Source organism: Sciurus vulgaris (genome assembly GCF_902686455.1).
Source record: "Sciurus vulgaris genome assembly, chromosome: 11".
In the NCBI taxonomy this organism is placed as follows: Eukaryota; Metazoa; Chordata; class Mammalia; order Rodentia; family Sciuridae; genus Sciurus; species Sciurus vulgaris.
The window spans coordinates 99853957-99870797 of record NC_136472.1 but is presented as its reverse complement, the minus strand read 5'-3'; the positions used below and the strand labels follow the sequence as shown (position 1 = coordinate 99870797).

Genomic DNA, 16841 nt, shown 5'->3' with positions numbered 1-16841 from the left:
ATGCTATTATCATTTTAGGAGTTTGATTACTAAAATAAAGAATGACTCCTAATTCTAAGATTACCTGAGAAGATTATGGACATTTCAAAAAGTTTTTCCAAATCAACAACACTGAATTTCTTGTCTTCAATTTTTTTTTTTCGATGACTTATCTCTTAGAACAGCTATCTGTTGTTTCCTGTTTGTTTTCTAGGAAATTCAATGTCTCCTATGCCCACTGAATTCATGAGGTTAAAGTCTTTTTTCTTTTCTTTTCTGTTACTATACACTGTAAGAGACCATGGAAGCATGGGTAGAGAGAAGCGACTGCATTGAGAACCAGCTCCCTACCTGCTGATGTATTGAAGTACAGTATGTCAGGAGACATCAGCTCCAGGCACCAGATCTGCCAGTGACATTGATACATAATCCTTTGGGGACTTGGTATGCCTGTATGCAGCCAGAGGATAATCAAGATGAAAACTCTTGAGAGCAGTGACCTTGATATTCTTCTCTTTGGTTTTTTCCCAACACCGTGAACCATGTAGTTAGCAATAGTGGAAGTCCACTAATACCAGTTGCATGAATGATTAAGTGCCTTGTCCCCTGCCAAAGCAAAAGTTTCCAAGCCTAGTATTTAAGGTCCTCTGGTTTGTGCTGCTCCTTCCTCTTTAGGCTCATTTACTTTCCTGTCCTTTAGGTACATGACACACTCATCCAAGACCATGGAGCTCCCTGTCTTTGTGCATCCTCTCTCCTCTCTACCTTCCTGCATCTAGACTGTCAAAAGCCTTGATTATCATTGAAAGGTCAATTCTAATGCTGCTTCTGAAACCTTCCCCCAGCCCTCATAAATGGACTTAAATCATTCTTTCCTCTGTAAGATCTACAGGACTTTACTTGTAGCCCTGATATACTACTTATTTCTATGTATCTTGTATTATTCGTTTATTTATTCCACAAATGTTTATTTACCTCAACTGCAGAGCAACCCATGAGCTATGAATTTTCAAGAATTCATGTCATTTGATCTTCATGGCAATTTAATCTTCATCATTTCATTTAGCCAGTATTTATTGAATGTATGTTAGTTAACAGACCCTTATAGATAATAGGGTTAGAAGTGTGTGAAAAAAAGAAAATATCCTATTCTCAAGGGGCTTACATTCTAATAAGTTGACACAGACTTGTTAATGAGAACTGAAATAAATGAACAAGATGCTATGAACTGAATACGATGATATTTACAGGGGGGACTTTTCAGGGGCAATGAAGATATGAAGGTAGAACTCTAATGATGGGGTTAGTGCCCTTGTAAGAAAAGACGTGAGAGAAACTATCTCTCTGCCATGTGGGTTCACAGCAATGGCCCATCTGCAAACCAGGAAGACAGTCCTCATGCAAACTAAGCCATACTGGCACTGTGATCTTGGACCTAATCTTCAGAACCGTGAGGAATAAATTTCTGTTCTCTTTAACACAGACTGTGCTGCCATAAAGAAATGGGTATAACATGTAAGCACCAGACATGAGGCCTGCAAAAATATCTATGTCCAAGGAGTATATAGCTAATCCATGGGCCTGAGTAACAACATAGTCAGCTCTGAGTTTTCCTGGCCTAATAGAGGAGAAGCAATGGTTTACCCAATCCCTAGAGCATTTTCCCTTTAACTTTGGAATGCATTGTACTTTTCTTTCTTGGCAGCAAATATTGCCTTTGTAATTATATTTGGCTTAGATGAATGCATAAATTAATTTGCATTCTCTAAGTTCACAGCATGTGATTGTACAAAAAAGTATAGCAAGAAGTAAAGGAGAACCAATCTAGGATTAAAATTTTGCAGTTTTCACTCATTACACTACTGAAAAATATAGCTAAAGTAGTGACAGGTAAAAACAAGAAATCTGGTGTTAACTGATGATGACCAAAAGTAAAAAGAAATTATAAAACCCATAAACACAAACTGACAGGATTCAAGTAGTAGGCTCATTCAGTGAAACATCATTTGTCCTGTTCATAAAAGATCCTCCCTACCAGTAGAGAACGGAGTCTTTCACTGAGGAGTGATGATGAAGTCCTATGGATGAGGTCACACATCTGTTCCCAGGTCTCTGTCACTAGCATTAACTACAGAGTTTGGTAACATTATTGAGTTTTCCTCTGTGCCGAGCTTTACCAGATCGTATCAGAATGAGCCCTGTGACCTGTGTACATGACACTTGGCTCCAACAAGCTCAGCTAATGGGCCCAGGCGGCAGGCCTGCTTTTGAGATCTGAAACATGCAAACTGCTTTGATTAGTGGCCAGTTGAAGGAGAAGTGGAAAGAGGAACTGCAAGGTCAAGAATATACTAATATTACCTTTTGTCAGAAGAGTTATTTGTAAGAGTCTGAGTACTACACATTTGTTTCAAACTTTATATTAATAGTCTCTCTAGTTTAGCCACATAAATGAATTTGGAAATTCCCTAAGACATGGATCAGAACAAGAAAGATGTACTTTGAATTAACCATTACTTCATTTACATAGTTCCATAATATTAACCTGGCTGTTTAATATTTTACCATCAGGGTAACCCAGAGTGCCAAATGACAGTTAGGATAGGTAGCACCTCTGATGAATGCATACTAGTCAAGTGTAAGGATAAGCATGAATTTGTAGAGGAAAACTGTGTCAGACAACAGATTCAACTCCCTAGGCAACATTCATATTTTTTTAAAAGAATGAGCAGCTTCTTGAATGCTTTATGACTGACTCCCTCCTGATTCTCTTACAACATTTTCCCCATTATTTTGTAAACCTATCACTTGCTGTGTAATGTTTAATGAGTCCTTTTCTTCCTGGTTCAGTGCAAGCTGTGTTGACTGTAGTTTTGTCTTTTGGACTCCAAACAATATTTTCTCTCTAAAGTTAGATCTTACAAGTTTTAATGAGCAATGGAATAATTTGAGTTTATGGAGATAATGATTTTAGCTAAAGGATTTTATTGACAAGGCCTTAATCTCCATACTGTTTATAATTCCCATTCTCTGTAATATTTGTTTTAACAATGTAACTAGCTTTTGGCCATGACAAGGGTAATCTGTTTATATAATGCCAGTCAAATACAAAGAAATTTTACCTGTTCTTGAGAATATGAATTACAGCACACAATCATGAATTCTGAATCTTGCTCAGTTTTGAACATGAAACAAGATTTCCTTTCTCAACTAAAATAACAAAAATAAAACAAAGAGTACTCACTATGTACCAGACATTGTGCTAAGTGCAAGGAAATGAAAATGCATATAATTCAGGCCAATATTTCTTCTTTTTATTTTAAACTTGCAATTTCCCCAAGGTAGCAGATTAATTTCCTTAGCCATCCATTTTAGCTTAGTAGTGTAAATGGTCTTGACGATTAGCTTCATGATATCAAAAGTACAATCTTTAATAATTTTTAGGCTCATGTTGAACTGAACCAATTGTTCTCTTTGAAATGCATTTGAGAAATTTATGAAAACCTGTACTTAGCACAAATCAAAGGGAGTTGTTTGCCTCCTAAGAAGGATTCCTTACAAACGAAGAGGGGAATAGTTCAGCAAACAAAAAAGAATACAGAAAGTCAGCCTCACTTTGGAATATCTGCAGGGCCTCTTAATAACCAGGCTTGCTTCCTTGTGGACAAATGACTTAAGCATACTTGTCTCTCTGTTTCCTTTCTCCTAAAGCTGTTTTAAGAATCATGGCTGAGATAACATACAGAAAGGGTTTCATATAGTACCCAGAACAAAATCTATGCCCCATAAATGACAGACATTACTGCAAAATAATTACAGAGTTCTCTTAATACTAAGCAACCATTCACAAAATTTAAACCCATGCCTAGCTTCTAAGTAACACATTGTAAAGAGACCTTTGGTAGTACTTCTTAGATGTAAATTAATGTTCACTTTTTATTTGATCTCCACCAAACATGATGGAAGCTTTTGACAAAGTCATATTTTGCAGTCCACAGGTTTCTGCAAAGCCCCTTGCTAAGACTTCACTATATGTGGCAAAAATTGGCTTTAAACAACTTTCTTGACCATTTTTCTCTTCTGTCCATGATCATCATGTTTTCCTTAAGTCTTGGTGAACAAACAATACTTGTAGATTGTTTGTTCCATCTCTATTTAAATAGATACCCCTCTATCTCTCTGAAAATATGCCTTGATCCTTCTTTAACTTTTGAATATTGTTCCCATGCCCCCTCCAGGTTAATTACCCCTTTTCAGCTCCCTGGAGAAACTTTCTTTTTTACCCACTAAGCTAGGGTTTGCTCTAATCTTTTAGTATTATTGAGAACAGCTCCCCAGACTATGTTCAGTCTGGAAAAAAAAAAAATCAGAAACTAGCAAATATAAAAAAATTCCTTGTCTCATAACAAAAGAAGAAAAATGAAGTTTTAAAAAATATCTTGACAATAGCATCAAGATTATGTGAATGATTAGTCGAATCATAGTGGTTCTAGCTTGAAATACAGTACTTCATTGTCACTAGTGATAAATGAAAAAGTTGTAAAATTAACACTTAAATCAGTAGAAATCTCAAAGCATGTCATATCTCTGAAAGATATTTATAATTAAAGTCATATTTATTTAATTAAATACATTTTTCCAATCACAGAAGCCTCATGTCCCAGGTTTCTTATTACTCTAAGAATTATAATTTATTAAATTTTATGGACAGAGTTTCTAACTTTGAAAGATGATCTTTGATTCTTGTTAGTTATTGATTCTGGGATTCTTGATATCTTTGTATTAAATATTCTTGCCAACAACACCTGGTCTCCTGCCAAGGCCTTTTCCATACTATTTGTAGAAGAGCTGGTTTGATGATGATTCTGCACAAAGTGTACTTGTAAAGGTTTGGTTGGATCACAGAATTTGTTTGATTTACTTTATTCCACCCCTATAGGCATTAGGGCATTGGTGTATGATTCTTTCCACATATACTTTTTGAACTGTGTGCCAAAAATTCAAGTACTAAAGTTCAAAAGCTTTTGTTCTAAAATATCTCCCCTGTGGAGCTGTCTCAGAATGCAGAATTACAAATTTGCCATTATTTTAATTTCCCATAGTGGGTCATGAACAGAGCAGATGTCATGAACAGACGAAGAATTCACTGAAAGAATAGATGTTGATAGAATGTTTGTTAATTATTGTCCTATGAAACCTGACAGATCCCACCATGTGTATATTCAAATTCCAAAAGAAATACATCTACGCATTAGTTCAATCAAGAAGCAAAGTTATTTTTTAAGTTATTTTTACAATAAAAAATAAATAAATAAATAAATAAATAAATAAAAAGAAGCAAAGTTACAATTTGGAAAGAGATTTCTTGATTTTGTTTTGGAGAAATACATATAAAATGCAAATGAGAAAAAATTTTCAATATAAGGGAAAACGCTCTGACAGATGTCTTTTTAAACTTTCCCAAAATAAGTTGTCCTTGGTAAGTTAAAGATTGTTTTGTTTGAGAGCTTTAAAAACCTCCCAGTAACTGCATATTCTTTGCTTTAAGTTATGTGAAATACATCTCTCTAGCAATGAATAGTTTATGGCTCATGTACTCACATGCAGCATAATCACCTAGGATAAAAATGAACAGCCATCCTCAGGGAGATCCAGGAACAGGTGGTACAACTAATCATCCCAAATGTTTGGAATATTGGCCCAGCAACAGCTGTCTCCAAAGACAAGAGTCCCCAGCTCCACTATGAGGAAATAGCAGAGGGATTCCTTTGAATATGCATTGCAAACACTTAATGACTGAATGTTTGTAGGCGTGCACTGGTGAAGGAATGAATAGAGTATTTGTTTGTTAGCTTGTAATACACCACCTGATTTTTCTGAGATGGACCCAATGTAACCAATGGCAAGAAAGGGTTATCTGAAAATATTCTCTCTGAAAATTGAAATTCCCTCTTGAATCGTAGTCTTCAATAGCAAGGGTTGTTATGGAAAACATGAATTACCTGCAGTTATTTTATCCCCAGCTATATTTGATTTCAGTCCATAGGGAAATTGTTTTCTGTGAGCCTGACAAATAAATGCCTCTCTAACCCTGAGTTGATGGTTAATTACATATATTCAGAGCTGTTTTTAAAGATATTAAAAGTTTGTGTTGCATTAGACGGAGCCAAATATGATCATTCTAGACCCCTTTGTAGTGGAGTTTTTGGACACTGCACTTGTAATTGTTGAGAAGCATTTCTAAAATGAAGACTTTCATTTTACAGTAGGGAATACATGGGTGATACTACTCAACAGATAATACATTAATATAACAGATATAGTTTTAGGGTAAATGATGACACAGTTTCTTTTTACTTGTTTTAATAATAAACTATTTTCTTATTAAAACTAAATGTGTATTATAGCAATTTTAGAACATATAAACAAAAATAAGAAAATAGAAATCACCTATCATTTAGGGCCAATATCAATTTTTTTGTACATACACTTTCAGTCCTATTTCAATTGGTTATCTATACATTTTTCTAGTAAAATTGTACACTATGGAACATACCCTTATGAACTTTTGATTTATCAGAGTTCATTTTATTTAAGAATGTTAACTGTGTTTTAAGTGCATGTGTTAGTTTGTCATTATCCTTTTAAATTTGTTTTTGATATCCTTTGGATTTACACAACCTTTTGTATATGTAAATTGAATCACTGTTTGTGTTTTCTGACTTTAACATTCCTCCTTAGAAATTCTTCCTCTCAACTACTCTTACATAAATATTTATCTCTATTTTCATGGGGTATTTTAAGATTTTATTTTTATATACCTCCCCAACTTTCTAGTCCATAAATTTTTTTCTTATAAACCAAACTCTGCATACTAAGCTATTTAAAAAGCAGATATCTGAGACTTCTATCTATGGTTTCAAAACCACTCCAAATAGAACAGTGCAGAGAAAGGGGGAGTGAGTTTCATTTTACCATGCCAAATAATGAGTTTCAGTTCCCAAATATTATTATGAGCCATTTTAATGTGAGAACTTAAACTAAAAATAAATTATTATGCTTAATGATATGAATTAATTCTTATTAGATTAAGGCAATGAAGATTAAGAAACCTGCAATTATAGAATGATATGTAATATTGCTTGCTGAGTTGGAAAGAGCATGGGACTACGAGGTGTACATGGTCTAGTCCTGACTCTGATAATAATTAGTTTGGGGATGCTGGGCAGTTCATTTGGCTCTCTGAGCTTCAGTCTGCTCATCAATCTAGGGAGGTGAAGTAAGGTATGCATAGCATCAAAGTGTTAAGATTTCCTACATGGGCTCAGGGACAAAGTAATCAAGTTATCAGTTCCTTTATTTTAGGATGGAAGATACTGCAGTTCCGGAGCTGGGAATAAGGACATCAAGAGCCAAATGTGTACGAAATTCTTAGCAAATAAGTATTTCCTGAGAACAGGTCAGGGCTTTTAAAGCACTTATGTGAGTTTGCTTTAACAAATAACAGAAATGTGTTCTTTATAAGATGAGCTGTAAGGACACATTTTTTAATGATCACTCACCCTCACCGTTTGTTCTATTTTAGCATTTCTTAAAGCGATAGAAGGGTGTACTTTGCTAAGAGCACCCATGGGGAAAAAGTTATTCTTCCATTCATCTGGAGCTTGAAAAAACAAGCAATCCAACCAGAATGATGCCCAAAGTGTATAACAAATAGCATGACGTAGAATGATCTCTGCTTATGAACTGCTGGTCATTCTAAGTGACCACTGTAAATCAGAGGAATTGCAGTGTGTACCCAAAATTCAGCTAGGAATTAGAGTAGAAAATAAATGAATAAGGTCTCTGCCATTCCAATGAGGGAAAGAGATAATCAACAAGGAAACATAAGACCATTTAAAGTATGGATAGCCATAGTTTAAATGAAATCTGCTTAAGCAGGTTAAGTAGATAGAGTGATCAAGGGTGAGGGTATTTTAAGTAGAATGCTCAAGGATATTGTCTAAAGATTTGAGAACAAATTTGAGCAGACGATTAAATGATGAGGAGACAGCTTTTGGAACATTTGGTAAAAGCACATCCAGTAGATGAAACCTAAGGGGAGTGGACACTTGGAGCACTATCCAAAGGACTCTAAGAAGGCCAGTGTAGGCATAGTGGAATTAGTGGGAAATGCAGGACATCAGATCAGAGTGGGACACAGACAATGAGGCTATAGAAGCAAGCAGTGGTCAGATCATACAAGGACAGATACCATGTGCAATGGAAAGCTACTGGAGGGTTTTAAGCAGAAGACAGATATGATTGATTTAGCATTAAAGAAGATAATTCTGGCTCTCATGAGGAGTGTGGACTTAAGGCAAAAGCTAACAGCTGTTGGGAGTCTTGCTGATATTATAGACTTGGGAGATTATGATGGAAGAGATAAGAAATAACCATACTGAGGATGTATTTAGAAAGTAAAATCATTACTTTCCTCTCTATGCTGAAATTCCTCTTTTAGGCTAAAATCTTGGAGGTTTCATATCATATTTTTATGGGACATATTTCCCTTTTATAAACCCATTTTAAATATGTCACTTATAAATGATGGCAAACTTTTAAAGTAACATAAAAGAAAGTTGGTTACTTTTAAATGTCTAATATTCATGTTACTAGGAGAAGATAAAGTTACATTTTATCTGAGATTTAATGAAGTCCTTTATCATTTGTTCCTATTAATGTTTCTGACTGAAACCCTGTAACCCAGACAGTGAAGAAGCTAAAGGTTGTTTTGTAATATTTGTCTAGGAACTTGAATATGAAAGACCTTCTATACTAAAAAAAAGGTTTAACAAAATAGTTTTACTGTGTGTTATGTGAGAAAACAAACTGGAGTCACGAAGCAGAGTAAGTTTTGAGATCTCAAACAATGTCCTTACAGAACATTCACCACTCCTGCTTCATAGCTTTTCTACCCTTGTGTTGACTCCTCTCCTAGATACAGTTGCGTCATTTCTTCTCCAGAACATTTCCAAAGCTAGCAGCAATGATGTGAAAGATCACCACAGAGTTTCTACTGATCGTCCTAGCTTTGCCAGAAGATGGCTACATAATGAGAACATGCCATTTATCTGAGAACTCAACTTCTTATTGTTAAAATGAGATTGGACTAAATAATCCTATATCTATTTCCAGATCCAAGATTTAAAAAAAAAAAAAAAAAAAAAAAAAAAACTCATCCTTCTGATTTTCACACATGGTCAACATAATCCATTACTTGCTTTAATTGTCATTTTTTGTTGATAATTTATAGATCTCTAATCCAGATCTCTCTCATTATGTCCATTCTCATAAAGGAAACATCCTCCTGAAGATTTCTTCCTAAATACTCTACAGACACCTGAAACACGCTGTGTCTATCATTAACTGTCCCCAGGAATTTGCTCCTTTTTCTGTGTATATTTCTCACTTTGTCTAACATTCTCTCCCTTTGAGTCTTCTATGTTTTTTTTTTTTTTTGAGTAGTCACCTATGTACCTTTCAAGACTCCATTCAGAGTCACTTTTGTTATGTGAAATCTTTCCAAACCTATCTCCTTGAAGATTAACTGTCTACCTTCTGTGTTACACTGATTAGACTGGTATCAGAGCATGAATTTATTGTACCTGTTTATATGTTTACATTTTTGACTCCTTGAGGGCAGACATTGCTTATTTCCTTGTTGTTCAACTTTAGCTTAGAAAGTACACAAATACATGGGAGGTAATTAACAAATACCAGATGAGCCAGTGAAAATCAAGCTTATGTGATTTAAGAATTGCCTATGTCATTATTTTAACTGGTATTATGGCTTGAACATGGTTTGAATATGATCTCCATGACTCATGTGTTGGAAACTTGGGACTTCAGGGTGGTGGTATTGAGATGTTGCAAGACCTTTAAAAGGTGGGGCCTACTGTGAGGTCATTATGTCATAAGGGGAATAATGTATTCATCCTGGAACCTCAGTTTCTCTGTTTTCTGTTTTGCCATGTGATTTCTCTCCCCCCACCTCATGCTTCCATTATGATGTCATATGCCTTTTGACCTTCACCAAAGGTCTAATAGATAAGGCTATCCAATCTTGCATTTTCAGCATCCAGAGCTATGAACTAAATAAACTTTGTTTCTGTATTAATACCTAACCTCAGGTATTTTGTTATAATAGTGGAAAATGAATTAATATACCTGGCATATGTCCTCACCCCAACAGTCTTGTCAAGACATGGAAAAGCCATCAACTCTCTTCTCTTCTTCCCTTTCTCACCTGATTATGAAGACTCATCAATGCCAAGCTTAGTTTGTTTATATATATTCTTCCACTATGATAATTTAGTGTTCCTTTAATATATATTCTTTTTTTCAGAGTGCAGATACCTATTTCTCTAAGGTTGAGATTATTTATAATGACATCTAGTATCTAGCCAGTTTTCAATGCATGTTCATTTCTCAAACTGTGTTTGACTCAGTTCTTTCTTGCTAAACAACTAAAATTTTTTTCAACATAGACATTTATATATAAACCAGTCTCATCATGAGCAATTAACAAATGCACTTCCAACTCTTCAAAATGTTAATGACATTTAGACCTGGTACTTTGCTTTCATTCAGTAAATACACTTCGATAAATAAGCTGTCAGACTTGAGTAGCTGAATATTTCTCAGCATCATCTCTGAATTCTTCAAACTCCCTGGTCTGAGAGAGAAATTCACTAAGGTGATTTATTTCAGCAGGGTGGAGAAGCCATCTGTGACATGTAAAATTGGTAGAATCAGCTTTTCTAATGTGTTTTTTAAATTTATAGGTACTAGAATAATTCACATGAAAGTAGCATGCAAATGGGAGACAAGCTTGCCTTTGGGGAGAAATTTCTGTCTTAGAGGTCCATTGCTATCTCAGATTCATTCAGGCTTGTCTGAGACAACCCTCTCAGGACTGCTCTTTACAGTCTTTCCTTCAGTGGGTAGCATTTGGACACTCCCATAGTCATTTTCTAACCCCTTCCGTTCTTCCTGAATTTGGTTGATAGAGTCAGGAACAGCTTTTGGAAAGAGTCAGGAACAACTTTTGGAAGCTAGTTTATCTTTGAAAATATCAGCAATATTGTGGATTATCTCAGTAGGCAGGATTAAACATGATGCAGAACCTACCTTAAACCAAGCAAATATCAATAATAAAGTGTACTTTATTAGGTACCAGCTATAATTGCATAATTAATACATTCAGTTCTCAAAACAGCCCTGAAGTTTAAGCATTTCATACTAACCTGTTATAGAGGAGGAAAGGGAAGATTAGAGAGATTAAGGAAGTCATCTGAGGTCACGTACCAATAGATGGTAAAGTTAAAATATGTACTTCTATTTGCCTTATTTTCTTTTTCACCAATACTTACAAGAGAATGGTGTTGCAATTGTTCATGTCTTGAATGAGGAGGGTTCTTGTGAACAGATGCTTAAGAAAAATTGTGACCCATTCAGTAAGAATGTAGCTCTTTTTCTGCTGTCACTTATTTGGAAGAAGATTCAGAATGCTGAGATGTTGAAACCATGCACATAATGAATTAGAGGATTAAGTGATGCACTTAACTGTTTCTTTGCCTTGTAGAAAGATTTCCAACCTGCAGAAGCCTCAGAGACCAACTGGGAGTCAGTCACAAGTTCAAACTCGGTAAGTAATTTATTAATCCATTGCCAGTGATACAGTAGCTAAAGTCAAGCCCAGAAAGACTCCAACTGCATTAAGGACCTGTTGTTTGGCCAAACACCAGATCTCAGCCAGGATATGTTCTTCCATTTTGATCAGGCTAGAATGGATTCTGTCAGACACCCATTTGGGTCTGTCTTTCAGAAAGGCTCTCAGGAATTTCCAATATACCATTGTAGGAACTTGGAATAGACAATGACTTAAATATCTGTTCATTTCAAAGAAGAGCATTCCAACAAAAGGTTTGTTCAAATACACCAAAATGATTTGTGACCCTAGTTCAAGTAAATAGCTTTCTGAATATTCTAGGGAAAGTTGTTAACCTTTGCATTTCAAGGATCTTTTCAGGCTTGAAAATTCCCAGTGTTCACAGCAAGACAACAGTGCAAATCAGGCACATACTGTATTCTACTTGGCTTGGATATATAACATAACTCATTCTGAGGCTGTTAAATGGTTCATACTCCTTTTTTCCCTCCAGATTTAGTCATTTCTCAGTCTTCTGTATCCTTATTTACTCTGCACAGAAAAAAAAAAAAAAACAGAACTTGTTTTCACCAATCTTACATGTACTACCTATGTAGCAATAAAGCACAATGCGATAAATGCAGTAGCTCATATAAAGGTCAGGAACATGGAGAGAGGATGTCCCTTGTTCTAAAGTGGGTCCATGTGGCCAAGACAGACTTGAATTTATTTTTTCAACACTGATATACTGTGTTTTGACTCTGGATGATTTTCTTAAATTGACTCATTTAGCAGGATTTCCTCAGCATTGGATTCTGTGACTCCAGTTCACCCGATGTAGCTGCTGAACTAGAATATCACCTGGTCAAGAGATCAGTGAGGTCTCTTATGGTGCTCTGAATGTTTTATTTGTTTACTTTGAACATTCCAGAATGCATGATCTGACCCTAGCTCAGAGTATGTGATATTGTCAGGTGGGTGAAAATCAGACTAGAATAAGGCTAAGCAGAAGGGCTGGGCGGTCGGCATCAACTCAAGGTAGATGCCAGCAGCAACTTTTGCAACCAAGACAGAGTATCAAGGGATCCTTGGACTTTTCAAGCATTTTAAATATAATAGCTCAGGGTTGTCCAATTATTCTTGCTCCACATGCAGAATTACACTTTAAAGGAGCCTTAACTAATTAAGGATAATCCAGGTTGCGATAGGCAGTTTCTCATTGCTGTAATAAAATACCTAGCAGACAGTTTTGGAGGTTCCAGTCTTTGATCATTTGGCTCCACTACTTTGAGCCTTGAGCAAGGCAGTGTATCATGGTGAAGCTCATGGCAGGGGTAAAACCACTCACCTCACAGCCAGTGAGCAAAAGAGGGCAGAGGAGGGGCTGGACTCCCACAGTCCCCTTCAGGAGCTAATCCCCAATGATCTAAAGGACCTTAATTCCTAAAGCCTCCACCACCTCCCAACAGCACCACCCTTGGGAGCAAGCCATTAACACATGGGGGAACTGTACTATTCAGCTTTCTCATTGCTGACTGAAAGACCTGAAAAGAACAATTTTAGAGGAGGAAAAGTTTATTTGGGGGTTCATGGTTTCAGAGGTCTCAGTCCACAGACAACTGACTCCATTACTTGGGACATGAGGTGAGAAAAAAAATCAGGTGAAAGAGTGTGGTGGAGGAAGGTGTCTGAGAACATGGCCAGCAGGAAGCAGAGTGTTGATAAAATATGAACCCTAAGAACATGCTCCAGCAACCTACCTTCTCCAGCCACACCCAACTTGTCTACAGTTACCTCTCATTTAATCCTTATTAGCAGATTAATGCACTGATTAGGTTAAGGTTCTCATAACCCAATCATTTGACCTCCAAACTTTTTTGCATTGTCTCACATGTGAGTTTTTGGGGAACATCTAATATCTAAACCATAACAAGAAGATTCAAGGTTTAAACTGTAGCACAGGTAATCAGAAGGAGGGATTACCCCTTAGAGTATCTGAGAAAGTTTATCCCTGAACCCTTATCTAGTGGAAACTTCTGGCTTGAGCTCTAACTCAGGGTGTTACTTGACCCTCTTGGAAGAACCAGGACAACCTAGCTTTCTTGGTTTTCTTAACAACTTACTTTTCAAGAACCTTCTGGAGTAGGATCAAGGGTTATTGGACCTATCATTAAGTTCTTCATAAGCCAACCTTGTTTTTGTTTAAAGAAGTTTAGAGTGTTCTGCACAAATAATTATAATTTGAAAGAAAGGATTTTATTAATATATAACAGAAGCCGAATGAGATTAAATTTACAGTGCAGCTGAAGGAGGCACACCCAATTGACTCTTTATCTCAAAAATAGTTTTTAAATATTTACTTCAAAAGCAAATGTTCTTGTGGGTTTATTAGCTTACCAAATCATTCATAAATATTTTCTTACCTATCATCACTGTGTCTATTAACTACCCCGAGTCAAAACTTGAAAACCTCTCATCTATAAGGACAAGTTTGCTTTTTACCTATGGTTTGGATTTGCTCTTCAGGCTAATATTAGAAGAGATTAGATTTCCCTCCCCCTGCTCAGGGCCTGAGAGTGCCTTCAGACTTTTGCTTCAATATCTAGGTGCACGCTATACTCCAGGCACTGTTAAGTGCCATCCCAGAATACTCCTTGCGGCTGTTTTCCCCAAAGCAGTCACAAGAAGCCTTGACTTATGTGGAAATGGCTTGATTTATCTCCTTACTTTTATTTCAAAAGAGAGGGAGGCATTTTAATTCTGAAGCTTTTGTATGTTGCCATGCTCCTAACTTTGGTCTGCTCATTCTGAGTTTTTGGATCTTATACCCACACTTTTGTGATTCAATGCTAATTATAGATCATCTGGTCAGTATGAACCAGATAGACTAGGTTATCTAGAACAACATGAGTTGATGGGGACTTGGCATTATAAGTGTTATCTACCCCTAGCATGTAGTATCAAGAGAGATGTGAGAGACAGAAATGAGGAGCTTCCATCAAGTCTCAGCTCATACTGCCCCTCAGGGCTAGATTAAAGAATCTACCTATCAAGAACAGAAGGAACAAATATGGTTGCTCCCAGATGAGAGTCATCCCAACAAGATGACTATAGAGGGTATCTTTATCATGGGTTGAACTATTAACATATCCCTAGACTCTTCAGTAACTTATGACAAAGATAAATGATTACCTGGACACACCTGAAAATACAGAGTAAACTCATGTGCAGGTGATGAAAGTAGTGTGATGGGAAAATTTTGGTCTGGGTTTAGAACATCTAGCTATTGCTTCGGGGCTTACTGAAAATTAGATGTATGCTTTCTCTAGGTAAAAAACAACCACCACCACCAAAACTACCCCAATCTGGCCAACATAGTCACCCATCCATCTCATGCCTCCCACCATACATCCCAAATCCTGACCCCCACTTCCTTTCACCTACAGGGCATCTTTAAAAGCTGCTCTTGAGTTACCCTAATGGTATTAATGCTTTCAGGTTCATCAAACTACTTACCAACCTTTGGACCTTGAATAGTTAAAGAAAGGAAACGTGGCCTGAGAGTGAGAATATAATTTGAGAGCTTTGCTCTCCGAGACTCTATGGTGCATATTATTTCTTGATAGGACACCACAGTTAAGTTTCAGGAAAGCAAGTTTTCATTAATTTCCATTCTCCCTTAGTGATAGGAGATATTTGCCCTTGGGGGATCTTATTTGTTTGGTAGTTTCTTTAAAGACATTTAGAAATCATTTGAGGCTATGTGCTCTCTATTTCCTTGTTAATGGGTCATGAATTTTTACAGAGATGTTTGAATCATGGCTCATTTACCTCTAGATTATACAAGGGTTAGTGAAGTAAGTGCTCGGAAACCTTATGTGGGGATGTTTTATTTCCATGGCAAAATACATAATCCTTTTCGGTCTTCCAATGATGCTATATTCCTCATTTAAAGAATATTCAGAAATTTTTTAATGACAACTGGGATCACTAGCAAGCTACAGCACTTTTTTTTTCCTTTTAATAAGCTTCCCAAGTGAATTTTGCACTTGTCAGTCAGGAGAGTTTTACGACTAATTATCCTTGTTGACAGTAAATAAGTTGGTTAAAGTTAGAAATTTTATCAAAGTGTCCCTAGAGTTGAGTGGAACAACACTCATACTATAACATCTGTAAGGCCAGGTGACCTGGGGCATGGAAGCTAAGTGTGGGAGAATGGAATTAATTATGAAAACTTGCTTGGAAGGAGTTCAGAATTATAATTCTCACCATCATTAGCTGATATATGGATGACTTGGGACCTTGAACCAAGAAGTTTGAGGACTTAATTTTTATATTTCTTTATAGCCTATATCTTTGTAAGTGATTACAGTTCAAATGAACTGGAAGTTCTATGATCAGCTTAGCTCTGATTTCCAAAAATTGCATGTCTTTTACCAATTGCTCTTATTTAAGAGTATGGCAAGATGATGCCAGATTGCTTTTGCATGTTATTTATACAAATGATGTATTATAATCATGAGCCTGCTTATGTTCCATCCATGTAGCTGTATAAATGTTGAATTTCACAGCATTGGACTTTTTCTGATACACTGAGCTGTGTGTCACTCTTAGGGGGTATCCTATCGCTCTTCATCAGTAACGGATTCTGCTCTCACTGTGGAGGCTTTGGACAAAAAAGTTGCAGAATTTGATACTGTGGAAGATCTGCTCAAGCACTTTAATCCAGAGTCATGGCAAGAAGATCTTGAGAATTTGTATTTGGACACCCCTCATTATCGTGGCAGGTCATACCATGAACGGAAATCAAAAGGTAAGAAACAAAGGCTTAGAGATTCTTCCTGAGTGGAATAGAAGTGTTAATAATAAGTAAAAATTAGTGATGTGCTATATTTAACTTATTTTAAACAAATGATTGGAGCCAATCCTTTATCACATATATGTTTCACAGCATTTTCAAATGAAGTTCTGTGTTATGCTCAAATTGTGTTTGTATATAACTAAAAATGGTTTGATTCAAAGATCTGTCATAGTTTGGAATCCTTATAAAAAACATTCAGACCAGCTTCTTGGTTCTTGATAAATAAGGCATTACTAGCCTTAAATTTATAATTGAGGCACTTCCCCAGAGTTAAGGGAAATAAATGACTTGTCAAAGTTGCATGGCTAG

General features: G+C 36.2%; 1 protein-coding gene across 2 annotated transcripts in view; it reads left to right on the top strand.

Moving 5' to 3' along the window:
* PDGFD (platelet derived growth factor D) overlaps positions 1-16841 on the top strand; it is a 231221-nt gene that overhangs the window by 184718 nt on the left and 29662 nt on the right. For both annotated transcript variants that reach the window (XM_079102003.1, XM_079102002.1), the window contains exons 4-5: positions 11606-11668; positions 16286-16484. In XM_079102003.1, the coding sequence (XP_078958129.1) occupies positions 11606-11668; positions 16286-16484 (262 nt within the window). The remainder of the gene's footprint in view (positions 1-11605; positions 11669-16285; positions 16485-16841) is intronic.